Below are 19,656 nucleotides of genomic sequence, written 5' to 3'. Positions count from 1 at the left end.
GCTGTGCATTGTCAGACAGGAAACTGTTAACTTTTGTAGGGTCATTTGCGTACTGCCTTTTCATATACATTTCCATTTATTTAGGAAAGACCTCCTGTATTTACAGGCTGCCACTTAGTACAATGTAAAACATTGTCAAATTTTCTGTACATTTCTATTAATTGAAGAAAACTCTAAATTATAAAAAAACAGTATAATTACTGTGGCATTTCAGAGCTGTAGCTGTAGAGGTGGTGTCTCAGGATCTTAGTGAAGCCTCGGAGGACAAGAGTCCCAATTTCGGGGACTAACATTTCAAGAGAATTAATATCATGTGACAGTGCCATTGCAGATATTAGCAATTTAGAACATACTTCCTAAGATTAGCTCTAAGTTCGGGAGTGAAAAGATCCTCCACACAATATACATAATGCACGGATCGGGCTTTTAGTCTTGTTAATTGGGATTGATGTAGCCACAAAGATGCACACAAAATGCTGTCACTTGCGTACATGGGTTTTGTTTGCAATTATTTTCAGGTTACACATTAAACACACACCACCACCAAACTACCATTTTTAACAACTGCCTATCACAAAGCACATGGAGACTGCAACCTTGAAACAGTTGACTGCTGACTGCCACACTGGCATGTCGGCATAAACACTACACGTGTTCACAAAAACATCTGTTAAACAATAACTCTACTCCAACATCAAGACCACCTCCTTATACATATTGCCTGGCCAGGCTTCTAGAAGAATTTACACAACACCTTTTCTCGTAAATTCTAGAGTGCCTAATGCATATTTACAATTGTAAGGAAGGTTCTACATAGTTCTAGTGTTATTCAGGATGTTACAGTAGGTTGCACAATGTTACTTTGAATTTTACATCTTATATAGGCTACAGGTAATAATAAATTATATACTATTCATTACAGATTCTTACATTAACTAAACTCATATGAATATATATACAGCACATGTTTCATGACATAACCTCACAAAAAATATGATCATCTGTACTTAATTATGTAAATAATAATAATAATAATAATAATAATAATAATGCTAATAAATGGATGTAAATACTTCATAGCCTTACCTCACAAATAATAATAATAATAATAATAATAATAATAATAATAATAATAATAATAATAATAATAATAATAATAATAATAATTCGAGCTCGATACTTGCATTATTTGCTCATGGGTTAAAGAATATTCTTTTCAAGTTATATCAGTTTATTACATTTGCGTCAGGATACTTAGTTCACTCTAGATAAGGTAGTGGTATGCATCATCAAAATATCCCCAGAAAACCTCCACATTCCTAACAGATTGCCTGAATTAAAATTTTGTTGTGACAGTCCATTTTGGATCTGGTGTTCGTAACCCTCCCAAGTGTAGCATTGAATAGCCTTATCTTGAAGAAAGTATTCGTAACTGCTAATCCCATACTCGTATAGAAGTCCAGTAAACATTTTTCATTCCTATTAGCTTCCATATGATATCTTCCCCACATTCACCTATCACCTTCCCATATCCTTAGGGTGACCAGATGCAAATAGATAAAAGAGAAGACAAAACTATTTAAAAAGGAGGATATTGCCAGAAAAAAGAGGACACAAAAATCTTCTATTGAGAGTTTGAATTTAGACACATATTCTAATTTTCACATACATAAACAAAGTTGATCTATTTCCATAGTAAATTCATACAAAATTTAAACATTGAAACTAATTTACATGCCTTGCTAGTACTTTTATTATGAATATTCAGTTGCCTTCAGGAGTTTTTGCATGCCTAACATATATTTCAAAAAAGATATACATGTAAATTCCTTTGCATTATATTGAACCATTAAGATTTTCACGGATTCTACTTTGAAACGGTGCCTATTACGAGCCCATTTTGCTGAGATCAATGAAAATAGTATTTCTACATTTGCATTGTTCCCTATTATAGGGAAAAAGTATTCTGCAAGTTTTAATAACTGTGAATTATAGTCAGCTGACTTACATTACTACTCTTGTTCAGGAATTGTTTGAAATTGCAGAACTGATCGAACGATTTCACATCATCAGTTTCAAAGGATTTAGACTTAGCTTGCAAATGAAGAATACATTTTTCAACATTACAATAATAAATATCACTTTTCAGTGCCATCCATTTAAACCAGGCTTCCTTCAAATCCTGGTTATCTCCTGTCGCTTGTCACATTGTCATCTGTCACACATTAACATAGCAGTGTTCTGATTGGGGCATTGCTGAGAGAGAAGCATGCAATATACAGAGTGTTAACAGCAAATGTTATCACAATAAAAGGCATGCATAAATAATTATATGTACTGTATATCTATAATCACATTTCTGTACATTTTTTTGCTATTTGTTTTATGTAGCACCAACATAGGTAGGTTTTATGGAGATGATGGAAAAGGAAATGCCTAGGAATGGGAAGGAAACGGCCGTGGCCTTAATTAAGGTACAGCCCCAGCATTTACCTGGTGTGAAAATGGAAAACCATGGAAAACCATCTTCAGGGTTGCCGACATTGGGGTTCGAACCCACTATCTCCTGGACGCAAGCTCATGGCTGCGCGCTCCTAACCGCACGGCCAACTCGCCCGGTCATTTCTGTACATCAAAACTATATCAACACAACTGTCATGTAATGGAGAATACTTATAAAAACAAAGTCGTTAAACAAATTACCCCAAAATAAGCAGATTCACTAAAAAAGGACTACTGCACAATTCTCATCCTAATTCCTCCAACTGCCAAATGTACACACATCATTCGTTAGTTAATGTCAGGCACATAAATGATGTTGCGTGTAATAGTATTTCTGATCAACAATCTTACCCCACACTATGCCATTCCCTTTTTAACATCCATCAAGAACACATTATAATTTTCTACTGTATCTCTTCCTTGTTTTCTCCCCTTACCCAAATATCATTAACTCCTAACACATCCAGGTGCATCCTCTTTGCCGACTCAGCCAGTTCTTTCTTTCTTAAGGCCTATTAATATTGATAGCTCCCCATCGAATTCCATTTCATTCACCAAGTTGTTTCCAAGGAGTCCCTCACCTGTCACATGGAAGTGGAACTCCATTACTCCCATTGGTCCAAGGTTTCCTTAAAATGTTCTGAGGTCGGTAGATTCTGGAAGCCGAATGCTACCCTACTTACACATAGTCCCAATGAAGATCTCTCCTCTAACAAGTTAGGGACCTCTGGTGGATTGTTCAGTCCTAGCCACCTGAACACAAGGAGGGTCATTACTCAGAATATGTCCAAAATGCCCACTCCCATTCCATAGCAACTGGTATCCCGAATATCAGGACCACTTACTAGACCATTCAGCCGATGCCCATGGTTCACAAACTAGGATGTGACTACAGTAACCCACACCACGAACCACAATAGAAATATTGCCTCTTACTCTATGTTACCACCCTCATTGTTAATACGGGTTTTTTACTCATAAAACTTGTGACGTTATGCCTACCTTTACGAGATAGTATGTAGCATGGTGGCTTTTCGTTCACAGAACCCGGGGTTCGATTCCCAGCTGGACTGAGGATTTTAACCTTTATTGTTTAATTCCTTTGGCTCCGGGAATTGCTCATAAGTAGGGTCCCATCCTCACAGATATGCAGTTCACCTATAGACATCAATTTGAAAAACCTTCTCCAGGCCTCTCCGGAGGCTATACGTGAAAAGAAAAACCCAACCAGATAGTATAACAGCCTCTTATGTGTTGCATTTCTCATACATTTGGTGTATGATATCTTTGTAGTGTAAACTTGAGAAAATGTCTCAAGTTCATTATATAGCAGTATGCTTTACTCTCTAATACCTCTAATCCCTGATTATGATTACTACAGTCTATGTATTCAGAGAAACTTTAATATCCCTCTCTTGATCATCATAGAAATTGTTTTCCTCAGTTACCCAACATCAACTTCCAATAGACCTTCACTGCACATTTCCCTAACCATATATACTGTACTTATTGTCACAATATTATAAGTTATCAGACATATTTCTCATAAAGTTTTACAGTAAGAAAATGGGTTTTAGTCTTTGTAAGTGAAACACTGTTTTATTTTATGGCAACCAAAGATTGATAGGGCCTTCCATTCACAAGACATACAGATATAATGGAATCATGTATGCTATTTCAGCTAGTCATGTTTAATGTTTTATCTCAATTTGAATTTATGTTCTAGGAACTTCTCTAAGTTCACGCAGCCCTGAGCCCAGCTGTCCTTCTGCTCCTAGTTCAACTCTAGCTGCAGCCTTATTAGACTCTCACCATCCACGACATAATTCTGCTGGTTCAGATACACGTCTGAGAGGTGAGATGATGTTCTATAATATCAAATTAATCGATAGCCTATAATATTGGATGATTTACCCTTCATGTGCAATAGACCGAGCTCTCGTTCCCATATTTGAAAGCTGGCCAGGAGCCAGAGAGGAGGAGGTCAGTACAAGTTTAACTCTAGGAATGTATGCACATACACTTGTTCTTGCATGTTAATGAAGTTTTCATCAGGTGACAGCATGTTAGTTATTAGGTGTAATACACTGTATTAATTAAGTTTGGGTATTTGATTTCCCAAAGAGTATTTATTCATGATTTGTACATGCGTAAAGAATCGGCTTGTGTTGTACAGAGATTGTTTCAAGAGAGATTCCCTGATATTCAGATTCCAAAAGTTTGATTCACAGATTAGTAAATAAATGTTGTAAAATGGAAAGTATTCATGATAAAAGGCATAGAAATGCAGAAAAATCTGTAGGTAACATTGGACATGAATTGGAATGTTCTCATACAAAAACAATGTGATGTCTTTCTCGTGAAGTGGAAATTTCTTATTCCTCTGTTCAATAGGCTACAAAGTTACTGAAGTTAAAACTCTATATAATTATTGTAATTCAAGAAGTTAAACTGAGTGACCCTGTATCCAGGAGTAGATTTTGTGAATGGATTTTGAATAGTGTACATGGCACAGAAATTGGCTGTAATATAATTTTCTTTATGGACTCTCCCGTGTCACACCACAACACAAAATACCAACAACAAGCACATATAAAAATGCATCGGCGACCAGGGCTACGCTTTCACAAATGGCCCACTAAGTGGTAGTATGTGATAAGAGCAGAGTGAAGAAGAAAACAAAGCAATTACAAGAAAACCAAAAGCATACCAAGAAAATGAAATGAACCAAACACTTACCTTAAATATAAGTCGTCGCCCCCCCCAAAAAAAAAATTCTGTAGAAGACAAACCAAAACTCATTTTCTCAGAAAATTTTATTTAAAGCAGCCGGGAAATATAGGGTTTGTCACCATTTAGAATTAATATCTTAACAGCTTCCTTAAATAATAATAATCTCAATAAAAAAATAAACTGTTTTAATGAACCAATAATATCACAGAGAAAAGGAACACCAATGACTTGAATTAACACAACAGAAACTCTTAAATGTCTTGGCATAAGCCGTCTCATAATTTACAATACTTGACATACGAAGATTTGAAAATCAAAATCAAAATTTCATGCGTGAATTGCCTTTTAGCCATACTTTGTAAATCTTTTTTTTTTTTTTTTTTTTTTTGCTAGTTGTTTTACGTCGCACCGACACAGATAGGTCTTATGGCAACGATGGGACAGGGAAGGGCTAGGAGTGGGAAGGAAGTGGCCGTGGCCTTAATTAAGGTACAGCCCCAGCATTTGCCTAGTGTGAAAATGGGAAACCACGGAAAACCATTTTCAGGGCTGCCAACAGTGGGGTTCGAACCCTTTATAAATCTACTGGTGGTATTGCAATATAATTTCATTCATATTCACGTTGGTTTATGTTTTATCAATTCGGAGAATTAAAGTTGAATTTCTAATGTCGGAGACCTCCTCTAAAGGTACTATTTACCATTCAAATTTCTAAAAGCATTAATTATTCACCAAAACATACACCACAACTGATAATATTTACGTTTCGAGTCATTTCAAAATTTTGACTGAAGTTCATCTTTCACTAATGTATGGTCACAACTGACAACCAATCTGTCACCTTTTCACAAACAACTGATTAAATAATAAGGTGATATTACACATTACAATCTTTTAGTAACTTAATGAACCACACACGACATTCCTTTCATGAACCTTTCAACCCCAAAACTAATTTTAAATTCACATATTAATAACATTTTTCAAGACCAAGAATAGGTGACGCCCATTTGTCTATAAACTGCCAGTTACAACTGACACTCCTCTAAGACAATGGTCACATCAAATAATAATGAGATAAGATAATGAAGCAGACGCTAATTGCATAACAATGCACATAAGAACCAAGTATTCAAAACTAATCATAACCTGAACCGAGTGAAACAATGGCCTAGATAATAAAATGAAATCACGGCCTACTAGATCGAAGGAAAGACGATCGAAGTGCCCTAACACCAAAGTGACAAATCATTATACCAAGTGTAGAGATAGTATTATAAAGTGATAGTGATTGTAAAGTTTAGTGCAGTGAGTCAATAGAAAGTCGAAGTGGTAAGGAATACAACGTAGAACTATCTTAAGACTTAAAACAATCATTCACTGAACATACGAAAAGATCCGCCATTTTGGGACCAGAGTACATAGATACGTAGATATACCAGGCGACCAGGCAACTGACCAGAGTGTCGACATGGAGAAAGTGGTAAACTGCGCCACCTGTGCGAAGGAAGTTCTCTCCAATGAAGAATCAATAGAATGCGAAGAATGCGATAGATGGCAACACCTTGAAAGCAGTGGACTAACGAGAGGGGAATTCAACATCATGCAGAGGGAGCATTGCAAGCTCACATGGATTTGTGTGGATTGCAAACCACGCTCCATAAAAAGGAAAGATACAGAATAATCAATAATGACGAAACTCGCGCAAAAAATCCAAGACGTAATGAAGATCGAAAATATTGGAGTAACAATGAGAGAAGAGATCCAAATGGCAATAAAGACAGAATTTGACCAATGCCTCCCAAGAGTAACTGCAAGACGAAAAGCACCAAACATACCAAACAGAGAGGAGAATGAAGAACCAACCAGAAACGCCGAACATAGTCCAAATGTAGAAAATCAAAATGGTGAAAGCAGAGACAAAGAGAGAAGAGACATCGTTAAATTACCCAATGATCAAGACAAAGAAGATACGAATCAAAGTGAACTGATACAGGACATTTCTGCACAACGGAAGAATGACCGGAGCACTGTAGAAGAAAGGGCCGAGATGCGAAGGAGACATAAACGGAAAGCAGATGAATCCACAGGAACTAAACCGGATGATAGCTACGAGCTAAGGGCTGCGGAACGAAAAGTCTGGCTATTTATTGGTAGAGCAAGCAAGGGAACTTCAACGGAATCAATAAAGAAATATCTAGAGAAAAACAAAATAGAAAGGGAGACAGAATGTGAAGAACTCAGAACGGTTGCCAACAGGAAATCCTTCAAGGTAGGGATACCATACAAATATATGGATCTTGTATATAGTGCAGACTTCTGGCCAAAGGATATAGTATTCCGAAGATTTCTCTTCATGCAAAGCCAAGGAAGAAATGAATGGGAATTTCCGCCCCAACACTAATAAAACCACACAGCTAAAACTACTGCTATGGAACACGGAAGGTGCGAGAAATGCCTTGATACATATTCCCCACGAAACACTTGTAAACATAGATATTATAATCGCAACAGAGACTTTCCTCTTAGAACCAGTACACATCCAAGGATTTTACAGTACACATTCATTCGCAAAGTCTACCGACGGCAGGCCGAAGGGAGGTGTTTCATGCTTCTTCAAACCGACTATTGGAAACATAACCAGCGCCACGAAAGAAGACGATTTGCTAATTACAAGAACAACACTTCTCACAACAGTAGGCCTGTACATGCCCCCACATTGGACAACGGAAGATGCAATAGAACATCTAATGAAAGCATTGACGGAGGTGAAACATGATGAGTCAGTCCTTTTAGCAGGAGATCTTAACTGCAGAATAGATAAAATCAGTAACAAGACCGAACTGATCCTGGAAACACTCAGCGAGGAAGGCTTCAAACTCATAAACGACCCAGAACTCAGAACATACTTCACACACAATGGCACCAGTTCAATTGATTTAGTATTTTATAGAGGAAAATATGTCCGAAATCTGGCCCAAGAAGGTTTATGGTCGTTTTCTGCAGCGCCAGTCAGAAAACATATCCCCATTGAAACTACATTTGAAATAGAAAATATGCAGACAAAATACATTACTAAGACCACCAATGACAGACCATCAAGAAAGATTGATATAAATATCCTCAAACAAAACGAGACGCAAATAGAAACTTCAGTGCAGCTCATAGATGGGGGCAACACAACTGGAGCATTAGAACTAATAAATAACATACTTCAACAAGCTCTTATTCCACCAAGACAACGTAGAGCTCAGCTCTGGTTTAATGAAAAATGTTACAAAATGCGTACAGAAACACTAGAAGCGTTATACGTAGCCAAAACGACAGGAAGAGATGAAGATGAAGATAATATTTGCATGGAAATCTTAAAAGACTCATTGGAAACATTACTTCCTTTATGGACCAACCTCTTCAACAAATGCCTGCAATCAGGGACAATACCGGAAAGCTGGAGAACTGCGAAGATTAAAATGCTATACAAAGGTAAAGGGGAAACAAAAGACACAAATTCATACAGAGGAATAGCACTGGAGAATAACACCTTCAAAATCTATACTAAAATACTAACAAGGAGACTTGAACAGGAAGTAGACCCAAAAATACCAGAATGCCAATTCGGGTTCAGGAAGGGTAGAAACACAACACAAGCTGTAAAATTTCTTCTGGACGAAATAGAATCAGCACTAAGAATGCCCAAGGGAAAATACTACGCAGTCTGCATTGATTATAAAAAGGCTTTCGATCTCATAGACAGAAAACAACTACTACAAAACATCAAAGACATGATTGGAAAGACACACTACATTAGTAAAATAATAGAAGACATCTTGACATACAACGACATTGTAGTAGATGATGGAATAACAACATCTAACAAAATCAGGCAGACAAATGGTGTACTACAAGGGGACCCCATTAGCCCAACACTGTTCAACATAGCCACTGCGAACATCACCAATATCCTTCGAAATACAATGGAGACGACGCTCCTGATGTACGCCGACGATATGGTCATAGCAAGCCCCAACAAAGAGGAATTACAGACAACATTAAACGCCCTGGCAAAATGGGCACTGGAGAATGGTTTCGAGATAAACATGAAGAAATCAGCGCAGATGACATTCAGGAAAGGGGGAACAGCATCACCAAAGGACACGCTCTTATTGAACAACGAAGAGATGGAAGTGGTTAATAAATTTAAATACCTAGGCATCACCCTGCAGACAACGGGTCGATCATTCAGCTACCATGTGGAAGAAAGGACAACAATGGCTATTAAATACATATGTGGACTCAAGAACCTTCATCGCTTATCGCTGAATACAGCTATGACTCTTTTCGACGCCACAATAACACCAATAATAACATATGGCATAGAACTAATATGGGAAAATCTAACGTACAAGAACCTCGAGAGAATTGAAAAGGTGAAAACAAGATTCATAAAGCACTGCCTGCGAATAGGGAAGTTTGCACCATCGAGACTTGCCTATGAATTAGCAAGAGAGACCTTCTTCATAGAGGATATCAGGTATAAGCTAAGCCTGCCATCTACTGACGCTTACCAGGCACTTCTAGCTGCTAGACAAAGGAAACGAATGGACATCGACTTGGAATTTTACAGTACCGATGCAATGCAAGACAGATCATGGACAAACGCTACCGAAGAACAAAGACACACAATCACAAGACTAGCCATTCATGGCTACTACCACAAGTTATGTACCAATAAGAAATTCCACCTACCAAACGGGAATTGCATATATTCGCTCTGTGGAAAGTGCTGCGAAAAATACTATATTGTGTTATGTTCAAAAAGGACCAAAAGCATCACGCAAATTAGCAAAGAATAGTTTCAAATTTGATGTAATCATATTGTATATGCCCTTTTGGGTGCTTTTCCTATTATATATAATAAAATAAATACACCAATTAACACTACAGTACAGAAATAAAATGAATATGACTTAAATTAGAGCCCAAGGCTTCCAGAAAATAAATTTCACACCTGCATAAAAACCTGAAAAAATAATAATAATAATAATAATAATAATAATAATAATAATAATAAAATAAGTAATAATATAAGAGAAGAAGGAACTATGGATAGAGAGATTTTCAGAAAAAAAGGTAGTAAGTATGGAAGGATTCCAAGGAAGATTGAACAAGAAACCTGGTGCGAAGTGATCCGAGGATTGAAAGAAACATCATAGTGAAAGGATGAAAGAATATTGGAAAGAACGAAAGAGAAAACAGTATGAAGAAATGAATTGAAATTGGCACATGGCCCTTAGCAGGCCACATCAGAAAGAATAAATGATAATAATAAAAATAAGAAATATTTACAGACAGTGTTCACCTTGCACTGCATGGGTCACCTTAAATCCCAAAGAGAGAAGCAATTTGTTCACTGTACCCTTTTCATAGGTTTAATACTTCACTTTTCTCCAAAGCAAACATTTAAATATTTCTGTTCACACACCAGTCAATTTAAATTACACTGTAGTATCATTGCTTGAGGTTTTTAGGTAAATCATAACTGTAGTTCACAGTATCTTCATGTTACATAGGATAAGGAGACTTACTTACAGTTGCATGTTGTTATAATTTCCAGTAGAGAAGTTCCAAGTTCAGCAGTTCAATGGCCGAAATAAAATAATTTGTTACCTTTTAGAATATCAATCTGAAGGATTTCTATATTTTCCATACCACCCAACTTCAGGTGATCCACAAGGTTCAATTCTAGGCCCCCTTCTATTCATTTTGGTGCTAAATGATTTGCCTTCTATCTTTCAGTCGAGCAAGTGTCTCTTATACGCAGATGATTTAAAAATCTTTAAGGTAATAGAGTCTGAAAATGACTAAACTTTTAGATGCCCTTCGTATGAGTGAGTGGTGTAAGAAGTGGATGTTGAAGTTCAATGTTTATAACTGCAATGTAATCAGCTTCACTCGTAAAAAATCCCCTGTCGGGTGTACAAAGGGCACTAGGAAAGTTTTGCAATATGCAGAAACGGTTGGCTGGACACCTCTGTTATGGTGAGGTATGAAAAGAGGGATGAAAACTAGTCTAGAAGACAGCAAGGTGCGACCTTCACACCAGTTGTTACCAAGCAGCGAGATTGAAAGCAAGTTAAGATGTCATTGTGGTCTAAAAGTGAATATCACACAATTATCCGCTACAATTTTGCTCGTGGATTAACCGTTGACCAGTGCCTGGAGGAAATCACTCCTGTGCTGGGGAAAGACTGTCCACATCAGACAACAATTTTCCGCTGGTACAAAGAGTTCCAGAGGGGAAATTTTGGGATTGAAGACGATCCTCACTCTGGTCGACCGTCTGAATCAGTGAGTGAGGAAAACATTGAAGCTGTGAGGAAAATGTTGCAGCAAGAGAAGCGGTTGACATATCGGCAGGTAGAACAGACCCTCCTCATCCCTGCACCAGCTACTCATTCAGTTCTACACGACCATCTCCATGTTAGAAAGGTTTGTTCCCTTTGGGTGCCCCATTCACTTTCAGAGGAACAAAGGGCACACATAGTGAAATGATGCCAAAAGAATGATAGAACAGTTTGAAAATGGGACTTCACGTAAGGTCAATAGCATCGTTACAGGTGACGACACTTGGCTTTAATATTACGATGCCTCAACAAAATCCCAGAACAAGGTGTGGCTGTTTGAAGATGAGGGTATTCCTATGACTGTGCGTAAGTGAAGAAAAGGATGAAGCAGTATTCTTCACTAAATGAGGCATCCTGACTCGGGTTGTGCTAGAAACACAAAGGACAGTTACTGTGAAGTGGTACAGTGAGACTTGTCTGCCTCAGGTCATCCAGGCTCTCACAGCTCATCACTTGGCTCTTGCATCAAGACAATGCTCCAGCACATCGCGCTAACGTAACAATGGATTTTCTTGCCAGTTCAGGGTTGACTGTGCTTGATCACCCTCCATACAGTCCTGATCTTGCCCCATGTGATTTTGGCTCTCTTCCCAGAAGTGAAGATGAAGCTGAAAAGGTGGCGTTTTGCATCTGTCGAGGAGCTTCTGGCAGCATGGGATAAAGAGTGTGAAAATGCAACTGAAGAAAAGTGGCAGAGTTGGTTCAGTGACTGGTTTCGACCTATGGAAAAGTGTATTGAGTGTGGTGGAAATTATTTAGAAAAGGTCTAAATCATTCACTCACATTGCAAAACTTTCCTAGTGCCCTTTGTAATTATCCTTTCAGTTGTGTATATTTCAACCATGTAGATAAGATCAGTGATTTAGTATCATATTAAGCAATGAAAATGGCCTCTCCATCCAGGACCATATAGATATTATAACAAGAAAATCTTTTAGGTTTTTGGGTTTTCTTAAGAGAAATTGTAGGGATTTTGTTTCTGTTCGAACCTTGAAAACTCTATGTATTTCCTATGTTAGGTCAGGGCTGGAATATGGTTTCGAGATCTGGATACCATCCCAACAATACTTAATTGATTCACTAAAGAGATTGCAAGTAAATATTTTGAAGTGGGTGAGTTACAGGGGCTTCAGAATTAAGATGACATCTTGATTATATGATGAGTTCTGCCAACAGTTGCAGATGGAGAATTTACTGCTGTGTGCTAACGCAATATTTGCAATATTTGCAATAAAATGCACAACAAATAGAATAGATTGTCCAGAGCTCTTGCAACTAATACCACTTCATGTTTCGATACAAAACACCAGACACAGAGTCACCTTTCATGAGGCCAAGTGTAGGACTGAACACCACAGGAGTTAGTGGTTAGTACAGTCACTGAACAATGTTGGGGCATTTGCGGATATCTTCTGTTCTGATATAATGACAATTAGAAAGGCAGTATTACATATGACAAAATAATAGATTTCTACGTAGTATTGTAAAATGTTAATTTTTTAACATTATAGTTTGTGATTATTTGTAAATAATATGTAAATAATAAGTTTGTTGTAGGAAATACATTATAGGTGTAGTAGTATGCCATCTGTAATTGGGAATAGCCTGTTGGTGGTTAATAAATCTATCTATCTATCTATCTATCTATCTATCATTTTTTCATCACCTTACATACGCACTATGGATGTGTGTAACCTAGTATTGTGTATTTCATTCCATCACAGCATACATTGTTGTTGGTAGCTTTGTTATATTAAGATTCTAATTTGCTACATAACTATCATACATTATTATACATTTACTTTGAAATATTAAGGATGCAGTTTACAGATGGATGAAAGTTTCACAACATAATATGTTAATCAAAGTAGTATCCTTTAGAAGCTACAATACTTCTCCCATTGTTTGTATAACAAATGGATCTCACAGTAGTAAAATGCAGGTTCATTTGAGGCAGTCCAGCCATCGTGCCATTTTTTTGATATCCAGGAAAGAACAGAAGTGGTGCTCACAAAGACCTTATTGTAGTGACTGAAACAAATGGTAATCTGATGGAGCAATAAGATGGTTAGAGTATCACGTCTCATCAAAGCGCATCCAATATTTCCTCTATGGATTTGGTGATAAGCGGTCTGTCGTTATCACAGAGGAGGATAACCTTGTCGTGTCTTGTGGCATATTGCAGGCATTTACACCTATGATTTCTTGCACTTAAGATCATTATAACAAATCCACTTTTCATCATTAGCCACCATTTGATGCAAAAATGGCTTCTGTTTATGTCTTCACAGCAGCAGTTCACAAATGGATGTTAGTTTTGTCACAAATAGATGATAGTTTTGCAATGTCTCTTTCCCACAATTCATGTGAGACCCTGTTTCTGAGCTTTTGAATCATTTTCATTGATCACAGTTGGCACCAATATATAGTATTTTCAACAACTCTTTGAACATCTGACAGGATTCCTCTTCCATTTTTGCCTGACCAGGATGCTCCTTGTCCTTCACGTCAATGTCATCTTTGAAGTGTCTGGTAGAGCATGCTCTTAATAGGCCTCCAGTAGTAAATAATTTTCAACAGCAGATTCCTTGAGATCAATAATGCTTCCTGCAAAGCGCTCTCTCTCTCTCTCTCTCTCTCTTTTTTTTTTATGAAACCCTATATCATCAGTGCGATAAAAACTTGTGTACTTTGCACACCATTCATGTCACATACTGCTTCTTACAGCCTACCGACAGTATGTGCATTTGCAGCACAGTCACTTTCAACCTGGTTGACATTGTGGAACTGCTGCTCACTATTAGGCATTAGTGAAAATTAATTCAAGTGCCTTGTAGGTTTTATAATGCGAGTCAAACCACCAGAATGATACTGAATATGCATGTTTACAAAAGTTGCACACTCTCATTACATCATTCAGCATACAGACTGCAAACAATTTTTAAAATACGGTTGTGACTCTTGGGTATGAAGTGTATGATTTCCAGAGTTTTTTCATCTTTAAAAAAATCCTCTCTTTTGCAATCCATTGATACACAGAAACCTGGACCAAAGAAGTAATCGTTATGAAGTAATTGCTTGAATATTATCAAAAAAGTTTCAAACATGCATTTATTGAGTAATTCAAGATATAAACTTACTGAAAGGAATCGGCTTTGAATAATTTTAGAAAACATTGTTTTAAAAATATATTTGTTTACAGGTCCGGATGGAATCAGAGTTTGGTTCGCAGGGAATGAGCCCACTTCAGCAGATGGAGGCTTGCATGGAATTTCTCCTCGACCACTTAAGAAACTCTCCTTTAAAAGCACCGCCCGCAAGTCATTAACAGTGAAAGCAGAGTCCCTTACACCACCTGACAGCCCCACTGCCAGAAAATCCAAGTAGCTGTCTGTATTGTCAGTGTTTAGTCTTCTTGTTTTAAATAGAATATGTAATATATAATTTTTATTAAACGATTCTAAAAAAATTATGTGCTTAAAGAAAGGAATTAGTTATTTATTGGTCCTTGCCTCGTATTTTTGTCCAAGTATTGAATGATAAATTAGCAATGTACCAAACAGTAAACCTACTGATAAAGGAGTTAACTCCTTCACTTTAGAGTGAAGATTTTGTTAATCAGGTGCTTTTTTACATGGAAGAAAATAGTGCATTAATGCATACTGATGAATCAAACTGCTATAATCAATATATTAACTAACAGTTGGTTGTTGATCATACCATTGTCCAAGCAAATATATTTGTAATTTTATGTGCCTGTTGATATCATATTCGTAGTCACAGGACCTCCAGTTCTATTTGGAAACTGACCATGGGTACACAACATTTTATTCCATGAAATCCACATGCATTAGCTGAAATTCGAACTACTGCAGTTTTAGAGAGAAGTTGACATATTTAGGTATTGGGTCCCCTCAGAGTTGAAGGTAAGTGTGGCAGTAAATTAGCTGAAATTAAATTATATTGATGTGGATGTGTTAGAAAAACTCTAAACCAATCAGTCACCACAGATCTGCATCTAGGGCTGTTATCCAAGTAATAGATTCTGTGTTGGTTGTTTACCTAGTCTTTTCGTAACCCAGCAGGACGCGCGCGCTCTGTTGAGACGCAAGACAGACATATGGGTAAAAATTACCTACAAGCAAAGATCTCCTTAATTCTAAATTGTAAATGTTGATACATTTGTGTAGTAGATCAATTGTAATAGTTTCAGATTAATTATGGTAATGTACAACTTGTGATAATAAGAATGGATATTGAATTATTCTTGTTCTCATAATGCTTACACATACAGTGGCATCACTCAGTTGTTTACATTACTTTGTTTACAGTAGACACACACTTGCTGTATCAAAAGAGTCACTTATGATAAACACCCGTTGGGTACAGAGGGAAGGGCAGAGGGTAAGAACTGTAGAGGATATTCAAAGATAAAGCTTGATTACACTTCACTCATGGTCCATTACTTTCTGTTGCATGTTCACTTGTTCCACACATTCTCCACACACTGGCTTCACATGTTCCCGACAAATTAGTTTTTCATATAATACTTAAACGATGGTTGTTCCACCAGTCAACACTTTAACAGGTACAATTTATACAAATTGAATAAATATGTACCGGTTTTGATTCCCTTGGAATCATCCTCAGCTTATAAAATACATTAAGAAGAAATTACAATTAAAAAGATATGCCTAAAAATAAGCTTGATTTAATCTCATAAAAGTTTGTGTCTTACAAACATATTGAAAATACCGTAGCTTTCTTGAAGTAAAAATTGTCTGGATGAAAATGTGTGCACACTTCATTAGATTGAAACTGTCTTAAAATATCTAATGTGCTTGAACAGAATTTGTTGAATTTTCTGTGGGTGTAACGTCGTTTATTCGTGATCCTGTGAGGTTGTATAGTGATGGATAGCAAAACCCTTTTTAGAGTAGATACACTGCTTGCCATTGAGCTTTCACGGAAGTTGAAACACACCACTGGCTTGGCACATTAAAAACCCTAACTAAAGTTCCAACCTCTGTAACCCTTCAAGACGGTATATTAACTCTAAACAACTGTTCGATTGCCCTCAATATATGGCATTTTGTAAAGAAATGTATAGTACGCGAACCTTTTCTTCATCCCAAGTTCCCATTCAGCACTATGGAGCTCAGGGATCAAGAAAAGGGTCGTGTACTATACACAACACGTGGTTTTTCTGTTCTTTTTTTACTTCAGTGGTATTTGCATCTTCCTGCTTGACGCTTTCTGAGGACTGTACTTTTCCTTTCTTCGGATTTTCTAGAAAGTCACTGAACACGACTTTGGAGATTTCTTGGCGGAGTCAGTATTTTACTTCTCGATGCCAAATATTCCTTTGCGAGATCCAAGGCCAGCATTTTCAAGCAATTTTGATGGATTGTAGGGCCTTGTGTAACTTTGGAAGTGCTCGGACCATCAGTAGTCCTAGGTTCATATTGATAAACCTTTGTATTTCCTCTTCATTTAAGATGAAGGATGAATTTTTCAGAAGTGTCTTAAGTTTCTTTTGTATATTCGCATTTGGGTCCTTGTTTACTACTGTAAATTAACTATTTGAAAAAATTAGGCCCTCAATAATATTATCGCCACATAATTTTAATTTGGAACACCCAATGACTGAAATATGTATGTATGTATGGATGTATGCATTTCAAATACAGGGGAGCCAACGTATTTCAGCATAGCGCACGGTACGTTCTCCCACATTGGCGTTAGTCTCTGCAGCCATGCACTTGTTCCACTGCTTCAATGGGTATACACAACGACCTGTGTGACTGATCATTTCATTATTATTCTTACTTTGTTGAAACGGAAATCCATCAAGGTTCCACCCGATGGATTCTTTTAAATGTGTTGATTGGCCAAAGGTCACATCATTAGCTGTCTTTAATGATACGAATAGTCAGAGTATAGGCGACGATACAGCTTATAACACATAACTTATTCTTGCTACTGCTGAGAAGTCCATTCCAACTTTTTCTGGGACACCTCGATGAAAACTTGTCCTTTGGTGGAATGAAGAAATTGCAGCAGCTATAAAAGAACAACGTCACACTCATGAAGGCTATTGTAGGCAGCCTACTGTGGTCAACTTGATAACATTTAAAAAACTTTGAACTAAGGTGCGAGGTTTTTTTTTTTCACAGGGTATGAAAGCTTCATGGGACAGATCTGTGTCATCTATGATGTCACATACACCCTCTCAAGTGTGGACTAAACTTAAATGCATTTCGGATGTACAAGGATCATCCTCAGTACCAGCAATTTCCATTACAGGCAGTATCATCACTGATCCACCCACCTACAGTGTTCACCCTAGGACCATTTTAATAGGCACACCACCCTGCTGATTTTACAGAAGGCCCAGTTAACATGACATAGTGCTAGTTACATAATACCAACTGATGTATCCGTGCTTCGCTACGGAATTCTACATTGTATACAGAATTCTAGTTTAAGTCGTATACATGTTGTAATTAAGGGGGCTGTCACACCGCATTGATCAAATGACTGCAATCAACCGACTGAAGAATTAAACCTACAGAGGGCAGTCGTATAAGCCACACAGAATCAATCGTCACCCATCAACTAAGAGTGATGAAGTTCGACTGGTTTGTGAAAACGAGCGTGTCCGTTTTTCAGTCGCAGTTGTTCAATAATGGCAGATGTAACCTCATGGTCTGTTGAAGTAATTGACAAATTAATTTGCCTTGTGCCTGAAAACGAAGTGTTTTCCTAGACTCCCTGGATATAGCAATAGGGAGACCTTATATTTTGTTTGGTACACTATAGCTCTGAGAACTGGGACGAAAACTGGTAAGTAATTTTTAGCTTTATTATGTTTGTGTTATGAGTAGTGTTGTCTCATATTAATTACTGGTAAAATCTATTATATGGAATGTATTGGTAAAGAAAGTTACACTAGAAGTAGTAATTATTGTTCTTATGACTTAATTGAAGACAAGTTTGGAAAACATAAGCAGTACTTACCTAACCTCCATATTTTCCTGATCAGCACATGGAATGAACACCATTGTTCACTTGAATGACAAATAAGTGTATGCTGTAAGTACTACATGAAGTGTTTCTTTGTCACAAAATTGTAATTCATTGTTTCAGGAAAAGTTGTGCCAAAAAATGGCAAATTTTGAGGGCATGGTATCGAACTCAGAGAGGTAACATACACATATCAGGTTCTGCCGTTAAAAAAATAAAATCTACCTTGATGCTCTGAACGTTTTGGAATCCTTCATTGCTGGAAGAAGGTATAATTCTGTAATATTTATTTTTTATTAATAAGCCTACAGTACAGACCAGTGTTCTAGTTGTGAAAGCGTGAGGGGAGAATGCAGTCTGTAGGCCATAAGTTCTACCCATCTGTTCATTAATGTATCAGATATAACTGAAAGTAATATGGTATAATCTAACCTAACAGTCATCTTACTAAAATAATAATTGAACTAATAATTTTGTAAACAGAAAGCTTGTGTACAGACTAAAATTTACCTCCTATTTAGAATTATTGCATTAATATGGTTTTTTATTTTTTCATTGACATAACAAACACACCTATAGAAATGGCACCTGATGTAGGAGATCCTTCTCACCAAGCTGAAATGGAGGAGGCAGAAATAGAGTTTGTACTGGAAGTGTCTAACTCCTGGAGTTCAGATACTATTGAAGGGACTTCAGCTTCCAATCCAGTGACTTCTGCTTCTACAAAAAGCTCTGCCAGCAGTTAAAAAAAAAAAAAAAAAAAAAGGAAATGGGGAAATGACAGTGATGTGTTAAGTAAATATTTAGGAAAGAAAACAAAATCATTGTTATTTTTAGTGTGTCTTCATGATGACATGGAAAGACTGAGTGAACTAGGCCAAAGGATTTTCAGAGTTAAAGTTCAGGAACTGTTGTATACAATGTTAGATCAAGAAAGAATCTAATAAAATGTCCTCTCCTTCAGAAATGTTCTACTTTTTAAGTTAAATCT

At 37.0% G+C, this 19,656-nt stretch overlaps 1 protein-coding gene across 2 annotated transcripts in view; it reads left to right on the top strand.

Annotated features, from left to right (window-relative positions):
- Positions 1–15,113, top strand: part of LOC136858315 (probable Rho GTPase-activating protein CG5521) — a 709,838-nt gene extending 694,725 nt beyond the window's left edge. For both annotated transcript variants that reach the window (XM_067137762.2, XM_067137761.2), the window contains 2 exons: positions 4,229–4,357; positions 14,842–15,113. In XM_067137762.2, the coding sequence (XP_066993863.2) occupies positions 4,229–4,357; positions 14,842–15,026 (314 nt within the window). In that variant the 3' untranslated portion in view covers positions 15,027–15,113. The remainder of the gene's footprint in view (positions 1–4,228; positions 4,358–14,841) is intronic.
- Positions 15,114–19,656: the final 4,543 nt, after the last annotated feature.

The sequence above is a fragment of the Anabrus simplex genome, chromosome 1 (genome assembly GCF_040414725.1).
Source record: "Anabrus simplex isolate iqAnaSimp1 chromosome 1, ASM4041472v1, whole genome shotgun sequence".
NCBI lineage: Eukaryota > Metazoa > Arthropoda > Insecta > Orthoptera > Tettigoniidae > Anabrus > Anabrus simplex.
This window is presented reverse-complemented; position numbering and strand designations above follow the sequence as displayed.